We start from the raw sequence: 21,220 nt of genomic DNA on the forward strand, positions 1-21,220 counted from the left end.
GCAAACATCTGAAGTTTCGTTTTATCAACCAAGAACCATTCAGATTTTTACTTTCTGGTTTAATTTATACTTCATTAGAAATGCGTCAAATATTTTCCATATTGCCAATAAGTACACATCCAAAAACGAAAAGATCATCGCGTCGTAAGTGCTAGAGCCATTAATCTTAATAGGTATACACAAAATTCTTTAAACTTTTACTATGCAGCTAAAAGAATAAACGAAGCGATGTAATATATAATAAAAAAAAGATGCATTTTTTTTTACCTTAGGTTCACAACCTATTTAGCCAGACAATTGGTTGCATAAGTAAAAACAATTAACTCACTCAATTTCCTAACGGTCCCATTAAAAACACTATTGGGTGACTATACAAAAATGATCGAACAGGAACACATGCCTCACGCTAAGGTGCCCTTCATAGCGACTTTTTTTTACAGAAACAATACAGGCAACGGTTAAAGGTAAACGACATAAAAGGAAAGACAATGGGAAATACAAGAACTAACGTCCTACCATTTCGGATTCACACAACACTGAAAAAGGCAGTATAGATTTTCCGTTTGGTACGTTTGAAAAATTCTCATAAAATCGATCTAATAGTTGGATTTCGACTACTTAAATAGACAATAGAAGGAACGTTCTGTGGCAGTATGATTTTTTGTTGGGAGATGGCTTGAAATAAAAATTTTATGGCTTCTTGATTATACCGACATTGAAACATCCAGTGGTAAAGGTCGTCATAACTGCCATTAAATTCACATTTATCAGTTGCGATAAGTTTTATTTTATATAGGTAAGCGTTTACTGTAGCATGTCCAAAAAGGCATCTAACGTACATAGTATAAATTTTCCGAGAGATTTAGTTTCTGTCATTTGGGGGAGTAGATGGAGGAGTTGGATATATACTGCAGTATGTATTTTTGCTACTATTAGTAAAGGATTGCCACTCAATTTCCCAATTAAGTATAACATGTTTCTTCTTAGCTGAAACTAATTTCCATTTGGGAAACTCGTTGTATTCTATACCCACAAAAGTTGCGTCTTTAGCCAAATAGTATACTTTTTTGTTGCCTGGAGTATTAGAGTGACCTTTCCCCTACAAAAAGTTAACAATTCTTTTTAGAGAATTGAGGATCCTTAGCTTTTCAAGCGCATCTACAATAAGTCTGTTCGAATATAATATATACACATATTATGTGTTAAGAGAAGTGTCTTAATGCGAGGAGGACCAACTGTGAGTCAGATAAAATTATATATAGTTCGAAATATAATGTGCTATTAACTATCCAATCCAACGCCTTGACAATGGCTACCAATTCAGCTGTGAATATTAAGCAATCTGATTTTCAATTGTACTGAAAATAATCTTGAATATTGTCTATGTAAATGGCACAGCCAACACCAGCAGGCGATTTTGAGCCATCAGTTTAAATTTTATAAGAATGGTTATAGTCTTCCAGCTTCTTCTGTGCTAATAAATCTTCGTGAACAATTGAAATAGATAAAAGATTTACTACAGCAGGTTTATACTAATATAGTATGTCATAATTGGAACCAAAGAATGGAATCCCTTCTCCATTAAATAAATATTGTAATAAATTGGGAAAAGCAACTGCTAGAGTTAGAGAGTTTTTATTTGCCCACCATTTGTTTGCTAGATTTTCAACGGTGAGAAGACATTTTTTGTAATAAGCTCTTTTGATTATTAAAGTGTAATTTAATTACACTTATTCACTTATTAAATAATAAATTCAATAAATAAAATTTAATAAATAAATAAATAAATAATAAATAGTGAATGCATTCAAATGGGACTTGACATCAACACAGATAAGATCAAATTTATGATAGTATCAAGGAGTCCAATAAATAATGAACAACTAACTCTTGGTGAACAGCAAATAGCGAGAGTGACAAAATATAAATATCTGGGAGCTTACATCAACACAGAATTAGATCCAGACCAAGAGATCCGGGTACGAATAGAAATGGCAAGGGCAGCGTTCTTAAAATTCAAGCAATTGTTCTGTGACAAAAATTTGAATACTGCGCTGAGACTGAGGTTTGTTGAATGTTACGTCTGGTCGCAACTATTATACGGGGTAGAAACATGGACACTAAAAGCGCAAATAGTTAAGAAGATTGAAGCCTTTGAACTTTGGATATACCGGAGAATGTTGAGAATTCCATGGACTGCCAGGGTCACCAATGAGGAAGTGCTGAGAAGGATGGGTCGAGACAAAAAATTGTTGAGAACGATAAAGGTACGCAAGACTGCATACTTAGACACATACTGAGAAATAATAAATATAGTCTTCTGCAGGTCATCATGCAGGGTAGAGTCGATGGCAAAAAGGGAATAGGTAGAAAGAGGAAGTCATGGCTGCGAAATACTCGAGACTGGACAAACATGACTGTAGGGGAATTATTTCACATTGAAAAAGACAGAGAAGCTTTTAAAAATGTGGTCGCCAACCTCCGTTAATAAGGACGGCATAGGAAGAAGAAGAATTTAATTATAAATTTTTCTGATAAAAATAGACGTCTTAAATGTAACGGTAGCTCGTTACATTCTGCCAAAAGGCTGGTGTGGGAGTAGATTTGAGAGCTCCTGGGACTAACCTTAAATCTTTGTATTGTATTCGATCCAATTAATCAAACGAGATTTTGTCGCTGATCAATAGAAAAAGCTTCCATAGTCCAAAATTGATCTGGTATATGCTCTGTAAAATAATAAGTTTATTTTCGGGTATGTTCTCCAATCGTATCCATTAACAGCGTTACGAATATTAAGGCTTTTTTAACATTTGGTAATGCAATTATTAATATGCTGGTTCCAGGTTAATTTTGAATCCAAGGTAACAGCTAGGTATAAACTGTTATATACAGCAATTTCCAGCTGAGAGAATTTTAACGTACTAACTTTTGGTAACCTGTGTCTCAAAAAAATACTTCACCTGATTTCTTAGGTGAGATGTTAGGCCCATGACTATCAAAATACATTTTGCAATACGACATATTTACTTTAAAGGCATTAATAGATTGTTGAAAAGTTTTTTTCTCTACATAGAAACAGAAGTCATCAGCATTGTAAAATATTACACTGCATTCCCATAGTATGAAAGTTTAATTAATACAAGTTAAATAGTAAGGCACAAAGTCCTGAGGTAACCCTTTGTTAACTATCCTTGGGCCAATCAGTGAATTATTTAAACGAATATGGACTTATCAATTTTTAAATAGATTGACTAGGACATAGGAAAATTTACTAGGTACTCCTAATTTAACAAGTTGATCAAGCAGAAGGTCGAGAATAACATTATCATATGCACCAGAAATGTCCACAAAAAAGCAGCTCTATATTGGTTTTTAGAATAAGTTAACTAATTATAGTAAGCACCAGACTAATTCACAATTTCTATTAATTGCTAACAACAGATTTGACCAAATTTTATACACAGATGCTGCTAAGAGTCCTACAGCTGTTGGATGTGCTGTAACTTCAAACACAGATTTAATCCTATCTTGTAATATCCCGCTCTTCTGCTGCATACATACTGCTGAATTATTCTCAATTCTTCAAGCTACAAACTTAATATCTGCAGAATATAAAAAAAAGCAATATGTACAGACTCTTTAGCGTCTATCTATTCTCTCAAAAGTATGTACACATTAAATACTTTGGTTCAAGCTATTTATAACTCTTTCGATAGTTTATTCTCAATGGAAATATCCACAACCATGATCTGGATTCCTTCGCATATAGGAATCCCAGGTAACGAACTAGCCAACCTCTTTGCAAAACAAGCCTCGTCTTCTAATATGGAGACTGAAAACATACAACTACATACAGATTTACAGTCTTATTTTAAAATATCGTCCAAATGTCTTTGCAAGATCACTGGAATAAAATCCCTTCCAAGCTACGTGATATCCATCCCAGCGTCAAAAAGCTTGAGTTTTCTTCCATGACATAAAATTTTAATTCGCCGACTTAGAATCAACCATACAAGTCTAACTCATAAACATTTAATGACTTTCCAAGATCCACCTACATGTACCCACTGTGGTAATATTCTGTTATAATTATTCTGTTAAACATATTTTCGTAGATTGTCACCACTTTAACAACAAAAGAAAAAAGAATCTTTATAGTCGAAACCTACAAAATATTCTTAGTTTGCCAGATTAATTCCTTACTAATTTCCTCTATGAAACCACGTTTTACAGGAAATTTAGAAGAAGAAACGTAGTTTAGAATTTGATAATTAATAATTGTACCAATATTTAATGTATTTCTTTATTGACTGTAATGTTACGGTATATTCTTGTAATGTAATGTAATAAAATTGTACCTGTGTCAGTGAGCTACGCTGTCGAAACACGTAAAGCCAAATCAAATAAAAATACATTTTCCAATACAATATATTACTTATTTTTGTTATCTTAATGACATTCGTTGACTAAATAAACCATCATTTTTATAATTGTTAATAAGTTAGTACGCAATGAAATACTACATGTAATCAAAAAATATTAAAAAATAATAATGATAGAAGTAAATACTTAAATGCTTGGTTGGAAATACTGAAATAAATTGAGGTAAAAATATATATTTGTGCTAATAATAGAAGATAAACTTACCGTGAAGAGCTTTTAAGTAAGCTTTTCCAGCATTTATCATTTGCCGGGCTCCTGGATTAAATTTATCCAGAATATTCTGAAACAAATAACAAAAATAAAATATCTTGTTTATATGATATAAAACAAAGTATTAAAAAACAATTCGTTTTTGCATATTTAAATTTTGTACGAGTATTATCAATTAAATAGGTACACTGGTCAGAATCTGATTTAATTAATCGGTTTTTATCGTTGATCGTGATCGGCTCCGCTACGTTTATATGTAATAGTGTACAAGAGTTATGGTAAATCTTATGTTTAACTAACCTGTAACGAATAGTAAAAATGGAGTGACATTCTATATTTCATGGATATAGAGGTAGGTGTAATAAGACTTAAGAGTTCATGAATGAAAAGTCCTGTGATCATGGATAGCTTGGGTCACTTTAGGTGATGTTGGTTGACAGGACCATGACACTGGGCAGGTGTAACCAGGTCTTATTGCAGAAATAGAGGTTAAGCATATAGAACAGATTATTATTATAGAAGAAAGTAATCAAAATGTAGAAGAGCCAGTATTAAACCTTATTACAAGGCGCAGTCTGGTGGTTAATGAAACCTGTTGCTTCCAAATTAAAACGAAACAAAAAGTAGTTAGAATAAAAACAATATGTAGTTTAGAATACCTCAGCCATTATAATTTGAAGATTACGTGGCTAAAAACTTTCGGCGATTCAAACAGACTTTTGAAATTTACATCTTGGCCAGTGGAAAGCAGAAAAGAAAGACACAGCAAAAATTGCTCCACTGTTAAATTGTTTAGAGATAAAGGACTTGATATGTTTAACACCTTAAAGTTAATGGATGCACAAAGAAAATCATATGATACAGTATTGGGTGTATTAAAGAACTACTTCACCCCTGAAATGAATGTGATCTACTAAAGATTTTTATTCTACAATAGAAAACAAGAAGGAGAGTTATTTGATACTTACCTAACGGACTTACGTAAATTGGCAAAAAATTGTAAATTTGGAGATGTTCTAAACTCAATAATAGGTATAATAATATGTGTAGAGCATATGAAATTTTAAAAATCCAGCTTAAAAAAGTTCAGTCAAGACAAACAGGACAACTATTCATTCTGCAAAAGGGGAAATGGTAATCAAACGACAAGGGGAAAAGCTTCAAATAATAACTACTATACTGGAAAAAACAGAAGATGGGAACAGGAGAAAAACTCAAGGAAGAGTGATCAGTGCAGAAAATGTGGTCGTACTCATGAGTTCCAAATGTTTCTAGAATTAACCACAATTTCAGTTTAAAATAAGTTTATTTTGATGACGGTTTTCTGAAGTGGAAATCAAAATAAGCGTATTTTAAGCTGAATTTTTTTTTCCAGTAAAATTTACAATAAAAATAGTAAATAATATTAATATACTACAAGAAAATTGATTTAAAACAATTAATATTTGCAACTAAAATGTTTAATTAGTTTTAGTCCTAAACTGTTTTTAAACAATAAAATTTATATTAAAATAATAATAAACAACTGTTACTTGTAATAAAGTCAAAAATAAAGCTTTACTCAAACCTTCAAACAACTTTTCAATCTAACCCCGATAACACTGCATTTGAAAGGGATTTGATTTGGTTTTTATTTTTCTCCTTTTTTCCGAAACAAAGAAATTCCTCCTGAAGCCCCTACTCACATACTTTAAAGCGGTGAAATAACTGAATAAGAGGAGGGTGGTTCACAATGGTCCAATTGTGGCGTAAGTGTAGGGAGGATAATTCAGACATTGCAATACCAAATTCTTTTAGTCAAGTGTGTGAGCAAATTGTACAGATTTAGCATAATTTTTGTTCAAACGCATTTTTGATAACTATTTTACACATTTATAGGTTAATTTGTTTTTAATTTTTTTATTTTTTAGAAGAAAACAATACGATTATACGAAAAAACGTAATACACAATAACTAAAAATAAAATAAATATGTAAACCATTTTCAAAATCCAGTCTATGGGTTTTACTTCAGTTTGTTATTTTAGATGGATGGTATTTCTTAAATTAGAGAATTAGAATAACTCTACTGTAATCTGTTTTTGTCAATACTTCTTGATTTTTTTAATTTGTCGACAAAATGTATCATCATTATCATCACTGGCTTGACAACCCTTTTTGGGTCATGGCATGTTCCAGGATTCTTCTCCATTCTGATCTGTTTCGTGCTTTTTTTCTCCAGCGACAAAAAATATCCCGGTTAAAACAGGCAAAATGCCCTCACTCATAGAATTAAATTTTTTTTTATTTTTTTTTTTTCATCCAATGTAATGAAAAAATAAGATTAAGCAAAATTTTAACCCGCCAACCACTCCTCCGCGTCCTAACGGCAAAAAAGGATAGAAAACAACAAGCACATTCAAAATAACCAACACACTGGGATCTTCTCTTTTTAAAACCAAATCCAGCAACATAAGGGGATATCAAAGAACTGCATTTATGAAATACCTTGTGAATGCAACAATTTTCTGGGAGAAAATTTAAGACTAATAAGTGTTAGTATAAGTCAGCACGATTTAAGATTACGAACATCAACATTAAAAACAAAGACTTTAACAGATAATAAGCACAGAGTGCAATAGAAAAATGCATTAATAGTGTAGTATTAAAGAAAAGAACAGATTAAAAGCAACCTTCATTTTTCTAAGAAAAAAAAATATGTAGACTGTTGCAGAATATTTTAGATTGCAGAATGTGCTTACCAATACTGAAAGAATAATAATAATCTAACAACTTTATCGAGTTAATGTCAGATCAGAGACATATCATATATATATATATAAATATAATTAACAAAAATATCAGAATTTTATATTAATCCCAGAGTACAAGAATACATCTCAGAATTCACTCAAAAATATGGCTAATGCCTACAAGAACGAGGTCATCTAGGTCAACTGCCAATTTGGTGTGGTTACGATTTTATTCATTTTATTTTAAAGACTTTTGGAAACGTTTTCCGGATTAAAAATTATAAACGTTATAAAATGTAAAATGCAATTCTCATTACAATCAACTATGATTTAATCCCATACAAAATATTGTTATCTTAAAAATGCCACAAGAAAATAGTTTCATATTCTCCCTTGGTGGTAAAATGTTATAGCAAAGTATTATTTGACTAATAGATGTGTCAAAAAAGAAGGAATATATATATAATTTTAATATAGTAAAATACATTAATGTTTATCAATTTTACAATATAAGACCTAACTACAGCGAATCTAAATATAATGTTTTCTAAACATGACGAATATGAGTTGTTAAAATTTGTGACATATCGTAGTAAGGCCCTAATATATTTCCCATCAATATATCTATTTTACTTTAAAAAAGGTTAAGTTTTGGATAAATGTCTTTTAATTTTTTACCTCATAAATCTCTAAAATTTTATTATTCGATACTCCTTCATATAAGAAAAAATTAGTTACATAATATCTGTGGCGTCGACCCTGCGACACTAAAATCAATGTAAATCGACACTTGCCTAAAACAGTCCCCTTTTGTCTTTACATAACATTTGAATCGCCAAACTAGTCGTCTGTTAATTAAGGTCAAAATTTATAAAAAAAAAACCATATTAATTAAGCCAAACGGAGTTTGGCAATCATCATTGCTATTCGTTTTATATATACACCTGTATTTTTTATCGTTATATTCTCACTAAAAGGTTTTAATAATCAATCATAAAAAAACATTTTATTGCTTGTGAGTCTAAAAACTAGAAAGCCACAAAAAATATTGTTAAATTTCTCCTAGATTAAATCCCTATAAAATGCTGGCCCCTTGCTTCTAAGATACACATCTCTGGTCCTTAGTAGGACAATTACTTACAAGTGCACAATTTATATCACGCGCTCTATGTACAATTAAATATTTCCCCTCTTAAATCACATTGCGGTTTTAGTACGTATTAAACATACATACTCGACATAGCAAAGCGCTTATTGAAACTTAGTTATTTTCAATTAACCGTGTGCAGAAAAAATCTACTGTTACTTTAACATCGAACTACACTTTGCTTCGACAAAGATTAGTTAATCGGACGCTTTTATAATCAACCAGTTTAGTTTTTTTTTCTTGCGTTGTGTTGGGTGAAAGAAGCATCCACATTATCTGTTTTAGATTATCCATTTACTTCAAATTCGCTTACGCTATATTCTGTGTGGACGATGGCAAAACTCTTTTATTCAACTCCAGTATATTCTATGACATAAAATCGTACATTTCTGATACCTATAAAGTTCTCAGGTACGTTAAGAAAATTTATATTTACGCTTCTCATCGCAAGAGTAAAGTATCTAAAGCTGCTATTTTAAAATAAAGTTATTTAACCATTTCGATTTATTATCTGATCCTGAATCTTTCTCAGTTTATAGATAGCTCTCAAACTTTTAATAAGTTTATCCCTTTAGAACTGAAAAGTACATTTTAGTTTTTGAAGTTCCATCCGAAAATGTATGAGGACGTATTGGAAATTTTTGACTTAAAAACAAAGTTACATTTTATGTATCTTGGTTTCGTACATTTGGAAGTCATGTTGTTTTGAATTATATTTTTGATTATTTTTTCTATTCTAAATTTCTTTAGAATGCATCGATTTGAAATAATAAGACAGCAACTAAGAGAAAAGTACTATGAAGGCTACTAAGAGTAAAAAGGTTTTATAGGACAATATTATATAATATTTGGTAGTTCCCGAGTTCTTGACTTTTATCAGTTGTAACATTTTTTAAGTGCTCATGTTCTTTGATACTAGATATATTCACGAAATATTCAACATTTTAAATCTAAGTATAATTATAAGATATTAATTAGGATTTCCAGTAAAATATTATTAGGATATAAAATAAAGGCAATTGAGCATTATAAATAAACCAATAAATATTTTTTATAGATTATATGTATCTATAATACTTTAATGTATGTTTTACTTTACTGGGAAAGATTCACAAAAGGAGTAGAGATGGATTTCTATGGACAACAGAAACAAATATGGCGCTTTATAAGACAACAAAGAAGAGAAATGAAAGAACTAGTTGAAATAGAACACATACAAGAGGATACATGGATGGCCTTCCTGACAGAAATGTTTAAAAAACAAAACGAAGAACCTTTACTAGAAACGCCAAATATAATAAGTGAGGAAAAGACCGAAATCTCCCAAAACGATGTGAAAGAAGGAATAAACAAATTAAAAAACAAAAAGTCACCGGGAGAAGATCAAATACCAAATGAACTCTTAAAATATGGAGGTGATCACCTTGAACAACCTTGAACAACTGCAACTTCTTATTAATAAAATAATCACCACGAACAGAATACCAGATGAATGGAGGAGAGCGATCATGGTGATGCTCTTCAAAAAAGAAGATAAGAAAGGCCCCAATAATTATCAAGCAATAAATCTATTAAATACAACACTCAAATTGACAACAAGAATAATAGCCACAAAAATAAACGAACGAATATCTCTGCCAGAGGAACAGCAAGGATTTCGGACAGGAAGATAATGCACGGATGCAGTTTTTGTAATAAGACAAATTAAAGAAAATTCGCTGTAATACAACAAACCAGCATATATTTGTCTGATCGATTTGAAGAAAGCGTTTGATAGAGTGAGAATTCGGGACGCGATACATTTATTATATGAAAAGGGAATATCACTGGATTTAGTAAAAACCATTGAGAATATTTATTATAAAGATAACATAGCTATGGTAAGATGTAAAGGAAAACTATCGCAACCTATCAAATATGAAACTGGCATTAGACAAGGAGGTTCGCTGAGCCCAATATTATTTAATCTGATAATGGATGAAATCATCACGAAAGTTAAAAAAAGAAGAGGATATAGAATGGGAGAAAAGGAAATAAGGATAATATGCTACGCCGACGACGCCATAATAACAGCCGAAAATGAAGATGACCTACAAAGATTAATTAAAGAATTCGAAGATACGGCGCTCATATACAACATGAAGATCTCAACAGAGAAAACTAAAACGATAGCGGAACCGAGACGATGTAAACTAGTCGTAAATAACAAAATAATAGAACAAGTGATGGCAACTGAATACCTGGGATAAAAGTGTCAAGCTACGGAAAAGTGGAAAAAGAAGTACAAAAACAAGTGAACATGGCAAACAGAGTAGCAGGATATCTCAACAACACAATCTGGAGAAACAAATACCTCACAACGGAAACGAAAACCAGGATATATAAATCAACAATAAGACCGATAATGACATACACAGCGGAAACAAGAGTAGACACGGTGAAAACACAAAGACTACTGGAAACAACAGAAATGAAAGTCTTAAGAAAAATAACAAACCAAACTCTAAGAGACAGAGTAAGAAGTGGGGAAATACGAGCGAGATGTGGTATAGAGGAAATAGACGCGTGGACCAAAAGAAGAAAAGTGGAATGGAATCAACACATCGAAAGAATGACAGAAAATAGAATAGTACGAATAGCGAGAGACAAATCGCCAAATGGAAGAAGATCATTGAGACGACCGAGGCGAAGATGGTCAGACAACGTCAATTGAGGCTAAAAACCGAAGTAAAACAGGCATTAAGCCTATTTATAAAGTAGGAAGAAGAAGAAGAATGTATGTTTTAAAATAAACTTATAGTCATTTAAGTTTGTTAATGTTTGTATAATAACTATAATATAATAAAGTTTGTTTGTTTATTATAAAATCCTAGAAAACCAAAGATTTTTAATTGTTCGAAACCAAATTCAGATTAATACCTAAATCTGTGCCTACGATTATCGAGGCCAACAGACTGGAGTAAGAATCGAATCATTTGTTTGCATTGGAAACTGTCGCTAAGAGAACCAAAAGTGGTTGTAGCATTTGGCAGATGGCTTCTGCCAGATTACTCTAGCCTTAAACAATCGCTTTGCTAGATTTAATTCGTCATGAGGGCATTGGTCGGAACTGTCTGAACTATCAGAACCCATGACTGTCAAAAGTCAAAATTTGACAAAGGTAGCAAAAAATTAATTACTAAATTGACTAGATACTTGTGGTTAAGACTAGGTTCAGTGAATAAAGTTTACTGACTTATTTGTGAAAAAAAGGTTTAACTACTATAATAAATGGGAGTTTAGAAATGTTATAGCAGAATGATAGATAAGTTCAATAAAAATTTTATTTCGTTAAAATATATTTTAATAAAGTTTTGTTCTTTGCAGGACCATGGAAAAAGAACATAAATATCAAGATTTTAGTTAGTACCATTACATGATGTACCAAAGTATAATTTTTATATAACAGAAGTTTCTTCTCTTCTTTTTCTTTTGCCATCTAGCTTCTTATAACATCATACATCGTACCAAAATTTTGGGAAATAACGGGTGTACTTCTTTTATGCCAAGTTTTTATGTTTCGGCCTACTTTGTAATTCGATCTAGACCCATCCGCTCTAAGTGCTCTGTAAACATATGACACACTCCCAATTCTCTTGGGAAGACATTAGAACAAAATGTAACATACAGTGTATAAACGAATAAATATTAAATAGAAAAAAAGAATGGAGTAACCACACAAGCAGAATGAGGCAGACTCGTGTGGTCAAAATAGCAAGAGATAAATCACTAATTAATAGAAAAATATCAGTAATCACTAACTAATAGAAAAATATCAGTAAAATAAGTAGAATTGCTTATAAAAAGGATAAAGAAGAAGGAGGTTTGCGGCTTTTTGATCTCTTTTTTAGTTCACTTTATTTATTGCTGAATGTCTTGCTGAATGTCTTCATCACTAAATAATTAAAATTCATTACTTAATTTATAATGTGCTGATTTATTACAAATTGGCATCGTTGGGGGCGTTGTAGATCGTCTTTATTGTCACCTATCAGAACAGCATTCTTGTATAGCAAAGTATATTTGGAGTAGTCTAAGGGTATCGACTTTTCTGACACCGGATACTATATTCAGTTTTCTTGTTATAACTCATTCTGTTTTTATTATTGTTTTATTAATTAATGTTGCCTCATTAGGTTTCGATAATACTTGTTAACATATTTTGGTTTGATCGGTCGGTTATCGGTTACAGAAGTTTATAACCTCAAATTTTTTAATTCTTTAGAACAACTGCTTGCAACACTACTACTACTACTACTACTATCGGTTCACAGCGTTCTCCGATGCCTTCCGACTCCTAACCGCCATTCTTCTCTATTTAACAATAGGCGTGAAGGGATTTTTCTTTCCTCTAGTTCTTTTTCAATTCCCTCTCTCCAGCTTCTTCTCGGCCTTCCTTTTTTTTCTTCTTCCTTGTGGTGTCCACGTCAAAATCTGTTTCGGAATCCTGTCATCTGGAATTCTCTGTACATGGCCGTACCATATTAACTGTTTTGTTTTTATGTCATCAACTATTGTATGCTTGACTCCCACCATTTCTCGTATTCTCTCATTTGATCTATCCGATTCTTCCGATCTCTTTTTGATTTGCCTGCTGCTCTTCTCCAGAAGTCCATTTCTGTTGCTAGTAACAGTTTCTCTGTTCTTTGTTTCATTGAAAAAACTTCACTGCCATATGTGATTACACTTTTAAGTATGGTGTTGTATATGAGTTGTTTGTTCGCTTTAGATATTGTTTGGTCCCACAGAATGCCGTTCATCATGGATATGGCTTTTCTACCCTGTATGTTTCTGTCTTTTATAGCAGCATCGAGTGTTCCATCTTGAGTTATCTTCATACCCAGGTACTTGTATTCATCACAGTGTCTAATTTCTACCCCATCGTCTAATATAATGGACTGCTTTGTCCCTCCAATACACATGGTTTCAGTTTTCGTAATGTTGACTTCGAGACCCCATTTGTTATATTCTTCTATTAGCTTCCGAGTCATGTACCTCAAGTCGTCATGATCACGAGCAATCAGTATTTGGTCATCAGCGAAACATAAGGTGTACAGTGTAGTCTCGTCGTTGAGAGGGATTCCCATGCCATTACATTTTCTTTTCCACAGCTTGAGTGCTTGTTCCAGATAAATTTTGAAAAGGGTAGGCGAAATACAGCAACCCTGCTTTAGTCCTTTCGTGACCTTAAATCCCTCAGATATTCTTGATCCAGTTTTAATTTTTGCAGTCGTTACATTATACAGACTTTGGACTGCTTTGATAAGACCATGCTTCATGTTGGTTTGCTCTAAGGTTGACCATAGTTTACTGAGGGGTACACTGGCATATGCTTTTTGTGAGTCTATGTACACCAGGTGAACTTCTTTATTGACGGCTGTTTTTTTCCCAATAACTTGCGTAATAGAGTACAAGTGGTCTACTGTGGATCGCCCAGCTCCAAAACTAGCTTGCTCCTCTGCTTCGTAATCTCTATAGTCATTTTCTATTTTGTTCTTAATAAGTTTCCCATACATCCTACTTATTGTGCTGTTTACCGCAATTCCTCTGTAATTTTCACACTGATCCTTGCTCCCCTTTTTTGGATAGTTGACATGATAGATAATTTCCATTCTTTTGGTAATTCGGCCCCATTAAAGCAGTCTTGAAAGAGTTTTCTTAACTGTTCCTGGAGTTTGTCTGTGCCGACTTTCACTAATTCTGCAGGGATGTCACCAGGACCAGGGGATTTTCCATTTTTCAGGGATTTGGTTATTTTCCATCTCTCATTTACTTATTTGTAATGGTGATGAATTTATACGTATACCTATCGTATTGTCTTCCATGTTAGTAAATTCTGGTCTTTGTTCTGTTAGTAATTTTTTGAAATATTCTTCCCATTTTTCTGTTATTGGTGATATAACGTCTCTTTTCTTATTATTTCTCATACTTTTAATCAATCTCCAACTCTCTCTGCATCTTCTACCTCCTACGTAGGTGTTGATTTTTTGGCAGTTCTGCTTGCAACAACTGTTTTTAAAATTACAATTACATTTCAGTTTAAAAAGACAAAATCGTTGAGGAAAATATAACAAAAATTAAACCAGTTCAAAGTTCAAACAACTGTTAACAAGTAAGCTAAAAGCCAAAACTTTTTCAGTTTCCACAACTTTTAAGAAAATTGATATTTCCAAATTCGATAAAAAAAGATAATTTTTAAAACATTCTTAAACTTAGGAAAAATTTGAGTTCTAATTTATGAACTTCGAGGGTCAAAATTATCAATGTGTCACAAATCTCTCACGCCATCCCTGATATCGTTCGGTAATCAATTTCTTCCCCAGGGAGGGAAATAACTTTGTCGCACCGAGGGATGCCAAAGATCACTTTTCGTAACTAAACCAAGGGTCAAAAACCCACTTTCGAATTCGATATTAGAAAAAGAAATATTCCGGTTGGATCAGAAGTTTATCAAGTTTATCCTTGTCATAATCGACGATCCAAACGTGGTTTAAGCTGTAAAATAAGAATAGAATATTTATATAAATGTAAAAAATATACTACAGAATCAATAAGTTGTTGACTAATAACATCATTATCCTCATGATCATTGTAGTCACAAATATTTACACAAATATGTTTCGTCTGTATACAGAGTTGCCCAAAAGTCTGGAAATTGCCAATTATTTCGTAAATTGCTAGTCATAATTGTACAAAATTTGAGGTACACCTATTTTAGGATACGGAGATTCCAAATTTGATATTTGCAATGTTGCCAGATTTTCTCTTATATTATATATCTCTTATGTTATATTATTAGTAACTTTGGTTTTTAAAATTCATTGCCCTGTACATTCAGTCATTGGAATCTTCTATTCAATACGAGTTTAACCATATGTAACACTTATGATTCTATGTAGTCTGAAAGGTATTAAATACATAAAACAGTGCAAAATATGTAGATTTTAATAAATTAAAATATTTAAATGTAGAATGCTGTGATTTTTACATGTATTCACCGTTTACATTATTTACTAAAACTGACAGTAGTTGTGTTGTGTCGAAAAGTTCTTCAAGATAAATTGCTTCTCTAAAATGACTCTTAAGGAAAAAGAACGAATTACTATTCTAATGATAAGAGGGTACGGTAACAGAAAAAGTAACAGAAAAAGGTCTTATTGTGAAATAACCAACTTGTTCAATGATACTTTCCCAAACCGTTCTCCTATTTATAAGGCGACGGTACAAAAAACTGTAAAGCCAATTGAGGAATCTGGAGAAGTAAAAGATAGATACCAATCAGGTAGACCAAAAAGAGTTATGAATGAAAACAAAACTTTAGATGTAATGCAAAATTTTGTTGGAGATCTAGATACATCCTCACGCAGGGTTGCACAAGTGCATGATGTAGGTTGTTCTTCATTATTACGTGTATTACGTAAGAATAAATTTTAACCATACAAAATTAACTTATTGCAAGCATTAAGTCAAGATGACTTCGATCGTAGATTAGAGTTTACTGAGGTAATGATGGATACAATTGAAAATGATGAAAATTTCGTTTAACAGAATATGTTTTTTCGATGGAGCAACCTTTACACTGTATAAACATGTAAATCGACACAATTTAAGGTACTGGAGTGACGTAAATCCACACTGGATGAGTGAAAACCATACTCAAAGACCACAAAAATTAAATGTATGGTTAAGCATAGTAGGTACTCTGTTAATTGGGCCATTTTTTATCAAAGGAAATTTAACGTCAGATAGTTACGAAATGTTACTTAGAAATGAAATTGTACCTATACTGAGAAACTTGTTGTACCTATCAGATATGCTTTCAGCAAGATGGAGCTCTATCTAATTTTGGTGTAAATGTTCGGCGTTGTTTAGATGAGATATTTCCCGGACGATGGATTGGTAGATGAGATAGAATTGAATGTCATCCACGTCCACCTGATTTCAATCCTAAAGAATATTTTTATTGGGGATACTTAAAAAATTCAGTTTACAAAATCAAACCAGCAAGTCTTGCAGAGCCAAGGCAACGAATTATCGGTGAATCTCGAATAATTTCTAGACAATTATGGAGAAATATGGTAGACTCATTCTACCATCGATTAGGGTACTGTCAACTCAGAAATAAAGCACATTTTGAACACTTGATAAAGTAACCATTATGTTAAAAAATGTTGTAATCTATCTGTTACGTTTTAATGTAGCTGTAGTATTAAAAATTTTGTAGTATTAAAAAATTTATTGAAACAATTAGGCGTTGCCAGACTTCTGTTTTATGTATTTAAGACCTTTCAGACTACATAAAATCATAAGTGTTACATATGATTAAACTCGTATTAAATAGGAGATTCCAATAATGACTGAATATACAGGGTGATGAATACTAAAAACCAAAGTTACTAATAATATAAGAAAAACCGCAAAACTGGCAACATTTCAAATATCAAATATGGAATCTGCGTATCCCAAAATAGGTGTACCTCAACCTTTGTACAATTATGACTAGCAATTTTCGAGATAATTTGCCTTGGCTAATAGATAATTAGCTTTGGGTTACTCTGTATATGCAAACGTTTATTAACATATCCAGAATACTTTTAAAGATACTTTCACATTATTGAAGTGCGTCTATGTATTAAAATTTAGTTTATATTTTAACGATAAATCAAAAAATTATATTCTAGCAGGTCGACTATAGCGTATCCGCGTTTTTATTTTCTGTTTTGGGATTCGGATGTATAATAATCGTCATTTACTGTGAGTCGATATTTCTAGCTGTGTCGCTATTGTAAGTTTAATTTCTGTTCTACGTATTTTACAATATTCAGGACGCCTTCGTTAGTAATAAAACAAAACATTAAAAGATCACACGGTTTTATGATTTACACAGTTTGTCGTCAACGTGACCAAGTTTCGCTGTACAACTTCTTCAAAAGATATATATTTTAAACTAGCTATTTACGTTTACAAACAATATGTTATACAACCAAACAGAATAATTATTTTTTCCGTCTTTTCCACCTACTAAATATTCCTAAGGATTAATACGAAAGGATTACCAATATATGTTTGTTCAACAATGTTGTTCAACATTGAGCAAACAACAAAACATATATCAAATGTTAAGTTCGTACAGACGTAAAAGTAGATTGCCAGTGGCAGTAGTCGATTTTAGACTACATGGCTGATAATTATAAAGAATATCTTAAATTAGAATACAATTAAAATATTTTTTACACTTATTCAGAGATACTGGTAGCGTCAGTCGAAAAGCTGGGAGTGACCGTTTGTTTAAATGTACAGCTGAGAATATAAAAACTCCTCAACGTATCATAGACCGGAATCCATAAATATAAATTTTATTAATTACTTAACAAACGTAATATAATCATATGCCACATGTTAAAAAAATACTTAGAGTATCAAGCTTACAAATTGCAATGTATTCCAGTATATATTCAAAGAAAAACCGACTTTTGTTAATAGTTTAATATTACCCCAAATAATTACAATACCTTTAATACAGTCTTTTTCTCAAATCAATCTTGGTTAATAATTCTGGGTGCATTATTTTTTTTATATATTTTAAGATGATGATTATCTAAAGATCCTCATGTTTTAGTCGAATAACCTTTACATCCATAAAAAGGTGAAGTTTGTGTTGGAATCTGTCGAAGAAGTTTTATCGATCCTGTTTTTTATTTGAACGCATACTTACTGCTGCAAGATATCTCAATAATATACTTTGAAACCGCGCCAAACTAAGAAATTGCATTATAGAAAATTTGGAAAAGATCAACAACCCTCTCACCACAACGTATTGACGGTTAGGGTTAAGCAGAATAGAAACCAAGAACATTCATTGTATGATCATTTTTATTAACAATAAGCTTCACTTCACTTTTTAACTATTTGTTGTAAATATTTAAAAAATTAAAAAATTAATAATTAATGTGTTAAATTTTTAATTATTCTCTTTACGGTATCACGATTAAAATTCGATTTCGATATAAATTCTTGAAAGAACGCTACCTACTCTTTGTGCGCAAAGGATTTCAAGGCGCTATTTGTAAATGGATGCGCTATTTTCTTTAAAAAGTTTGTCTCTATCTGTCAAAATATGAATAACTAAAAAAATATGAAGTTTTGACGTACTTTTTTCAAATTTTGTCTAGAATTTTACGTAGAATCTAAAAATATAATAATATACATGATGTTCTATTTAGTTCGTCATAACTTGTGATTGTGTAAGCTAGTCGTGAAACACCCTGTATATGTGTAAAATTAGATTATTGATTATTAATAGATAACATGCAACAAATATTTAAATTAAAAAGTAATATAGCTACCAACTGGTTTCCGACCCAAGTGAATAAACCAAAGATATGTGCCGATATATAAGAATGAAATGCTAAGTTAGTAGAACACAAAAATACAAAAAAAAAATCATTTTTCTCAATATCTTGTTAATACAACTTTGGACCAAATTGGTTTATGGGGATTACACGTTAAGACGAACTTAAAGAAAATATTTTGACAGACAAGCCACTTCTAGTTAACTGGACGAGAACAGTAACTTAGTTGTTTTAAATAGAACACCCTGTATATTATGGCATTTTAAGATTTTGCGTAAAATTCTGGATACAATTTGTATAAGGTACCTTAGGTCAAAAACTTCATATTTTATGAGTTATTCCTGTGTTTTCAAAAATTTTGTCAGAGAAGGACAAACTTTTCAAAGTTATTAGCTCATCCTTTTAAACATAATGTCTTGAAAACTTGTGCATTATTTAAGGAATTTACATCAAAATAGAATTTGTCAATACAAGGTGTTTACACATGATACGCAATTTCTTAAAATTTAAAATCATAGTAAATGAATAATTTTAAATAAAACACCCTGTATTTTATAATTTTAGTGAAAAAGAATTCATTGGTCTTTCAAATAGTATTCAGGTTTCCCAAACCTCAAGTTATAACTTTTGGAGATAACTGATCGTCCTCCTCCGCCTCATTCATTGAGCCCTTGTCAGGGCGTGGTGACACTTTAAATATTATTGGCTTGCTGCTTCAATTGGCTGCGATCCTGTGATATATGGATGGCTTCAGGTAGGGATTTTCCCACTAGACTTCTTTATTTAGTCTGCCTATCGTATTGGAGATCTTCCTTCTCTTGGTCTTCAGCCTTTCACCTTTCCTTCTACTACCAGTAGTTCCATGGTCCCCGTTCTTCTAGCTGTATGGCCGAAGTAAATAAGGTATGCTTATTTTACTTATTTTAATCAGTTTAGCTGTTGCGGTTCGGGCCATTGCTAGTCTACGCTTGATTTCTGAGGAGCAATTGCCATTCTTGGTTATTAGGGAGCCCAATCTGTCACGGCCTAGAAATTCGCCACTTAATGTACGTGCGGTAAATTATTATTTGCTCTGTCTACGATCATTATTTTTGTTTTTCCGGTGTTGATCTGAAGTTCGAATTCTTCGCTTATCTGACTTAGCCGTTCAGTAGTACTAATAATTTTGACATCATTCATAGTGATTTCTCCATCCCACCCCTATAGTACTTTTCTCATTATATATTTAGAATATATGTTGTACAACAATGGTGATAGTATGCAGCCCGGTCTAGTTCCTTTTTTTTTGTTTTGAACGCATCTGAATATATTAAGTATATTTTTACTTTCGCTGAGTTCTTATCATACAGATTTCTTATTAGGTTAACTAGGTGGTTAGGTACTTCCATATTTTTCCAATATACTTCAAAGGGGATTCCATTTTACTGAATCGAAAGCCTTTGTGTAATCTCGAAACAGAGCAGCATTAGTATGTTGTGTTCTCTGGCTTTTGTTCGCATTGTTCTTCGGCTATCCCTGGGAGTAGAAAGTTCTTTGGCCCTTCATTGAATATATGTAGCAGGTCTTTGCTTACATGAGGAATAAGGGCAATAGTTCTGTAATTGCTGCTTACGGTTAGTAATCCTTTTTATGGATAGGGATAAATGTTGATTCGTACCACTTATCAGGCCATTCACCTGTGCTCCATATTATGTTGCACATATCCAATATAACATCTACGCCAATCTCGCTCATTGTTTTTAGAGTCTCCGCTGGTATGTCATCGATCACTGGGGATTTTTTGTTTCTTAGTTGGTTGAGAGCCTTCTCTACTTCTGCTCTTAAGATTATTGGTTCTGCCTCTCTGATTGCATAGTTCTTGTATTCTGAGACTAATGCATCTTTTAAAGGGTCTTTGTACAGTTTTGAACCGTAATTTTTTCATGTCTGCGCAATGCTCCCTATGTCGATTTTTACTTTACGGTTATGGTCTTAAATGGCTTGAAGTTGTGGATTAAACTCTCAGGCCAAATATTTAACTTTGCACCAGTTCTTGACACACATTATTTATATGGCTGTTTTCATCTCTGGTGCACATACCTTTTATTTTCCTGTTTAGTTCCGCTATTTCTTCAGTGTGGCTTCCTGTTTTGGTGGTATAGTGCAGCATAACTCTTTTTTTTTTTCACTAATTTTAAGGTTTTCTATGACATCCAATGTTTGTTCTTTGAAGTTTTACGCGGTGTGCACTATTTTTCCGCTGAATTTATCCAGCCTATTCCACGTTTTATTTATGTCTTCTAATATTTGTGGTTTTTC

General features: G+C 32.2%; 1 protein-coding gene across 2 annotated transcripts in view; it reads right to left on the reverse strand.

Moving 5' to 3' along the window:
* IRSp53 (Insulin receptor substrate 53 kDa) overlaps window positions 1–21,220 on the reverse strand; it is a 633,215-nt gene that overhangs the window by 374,999 nt on the left and 236,996 nt on the right. For both annotated transcript variants that reach the window (XM_072523036.1, XM_072523035.1), the window contains exon 2: window positions 4,648–4,723. In XM_072523036.1, the coding sequence (XP_072379137.1) occupies window positions 4,648–4,723 (76 nt within the window). The remainder of the gene's footprint in view (window positions 1–4,647; window positions 4,724–21,220) is intronic.

This window comes from Diabrotica undecimpunctata, chromosome 2 (assembly GCF_040954645.1).
Source record: "Diabrotica undecimpunctata isolate CICGRU chromosome 2, icDiaUnde3, whole genome shotgun sequence".
Lineage (NCBI taxonomy): Eukaryota > Metazoa > Arthropoda > Insecta > Coleoptera > Chrysomelidae > Diabrotica > Diabrotica undecimpunctata.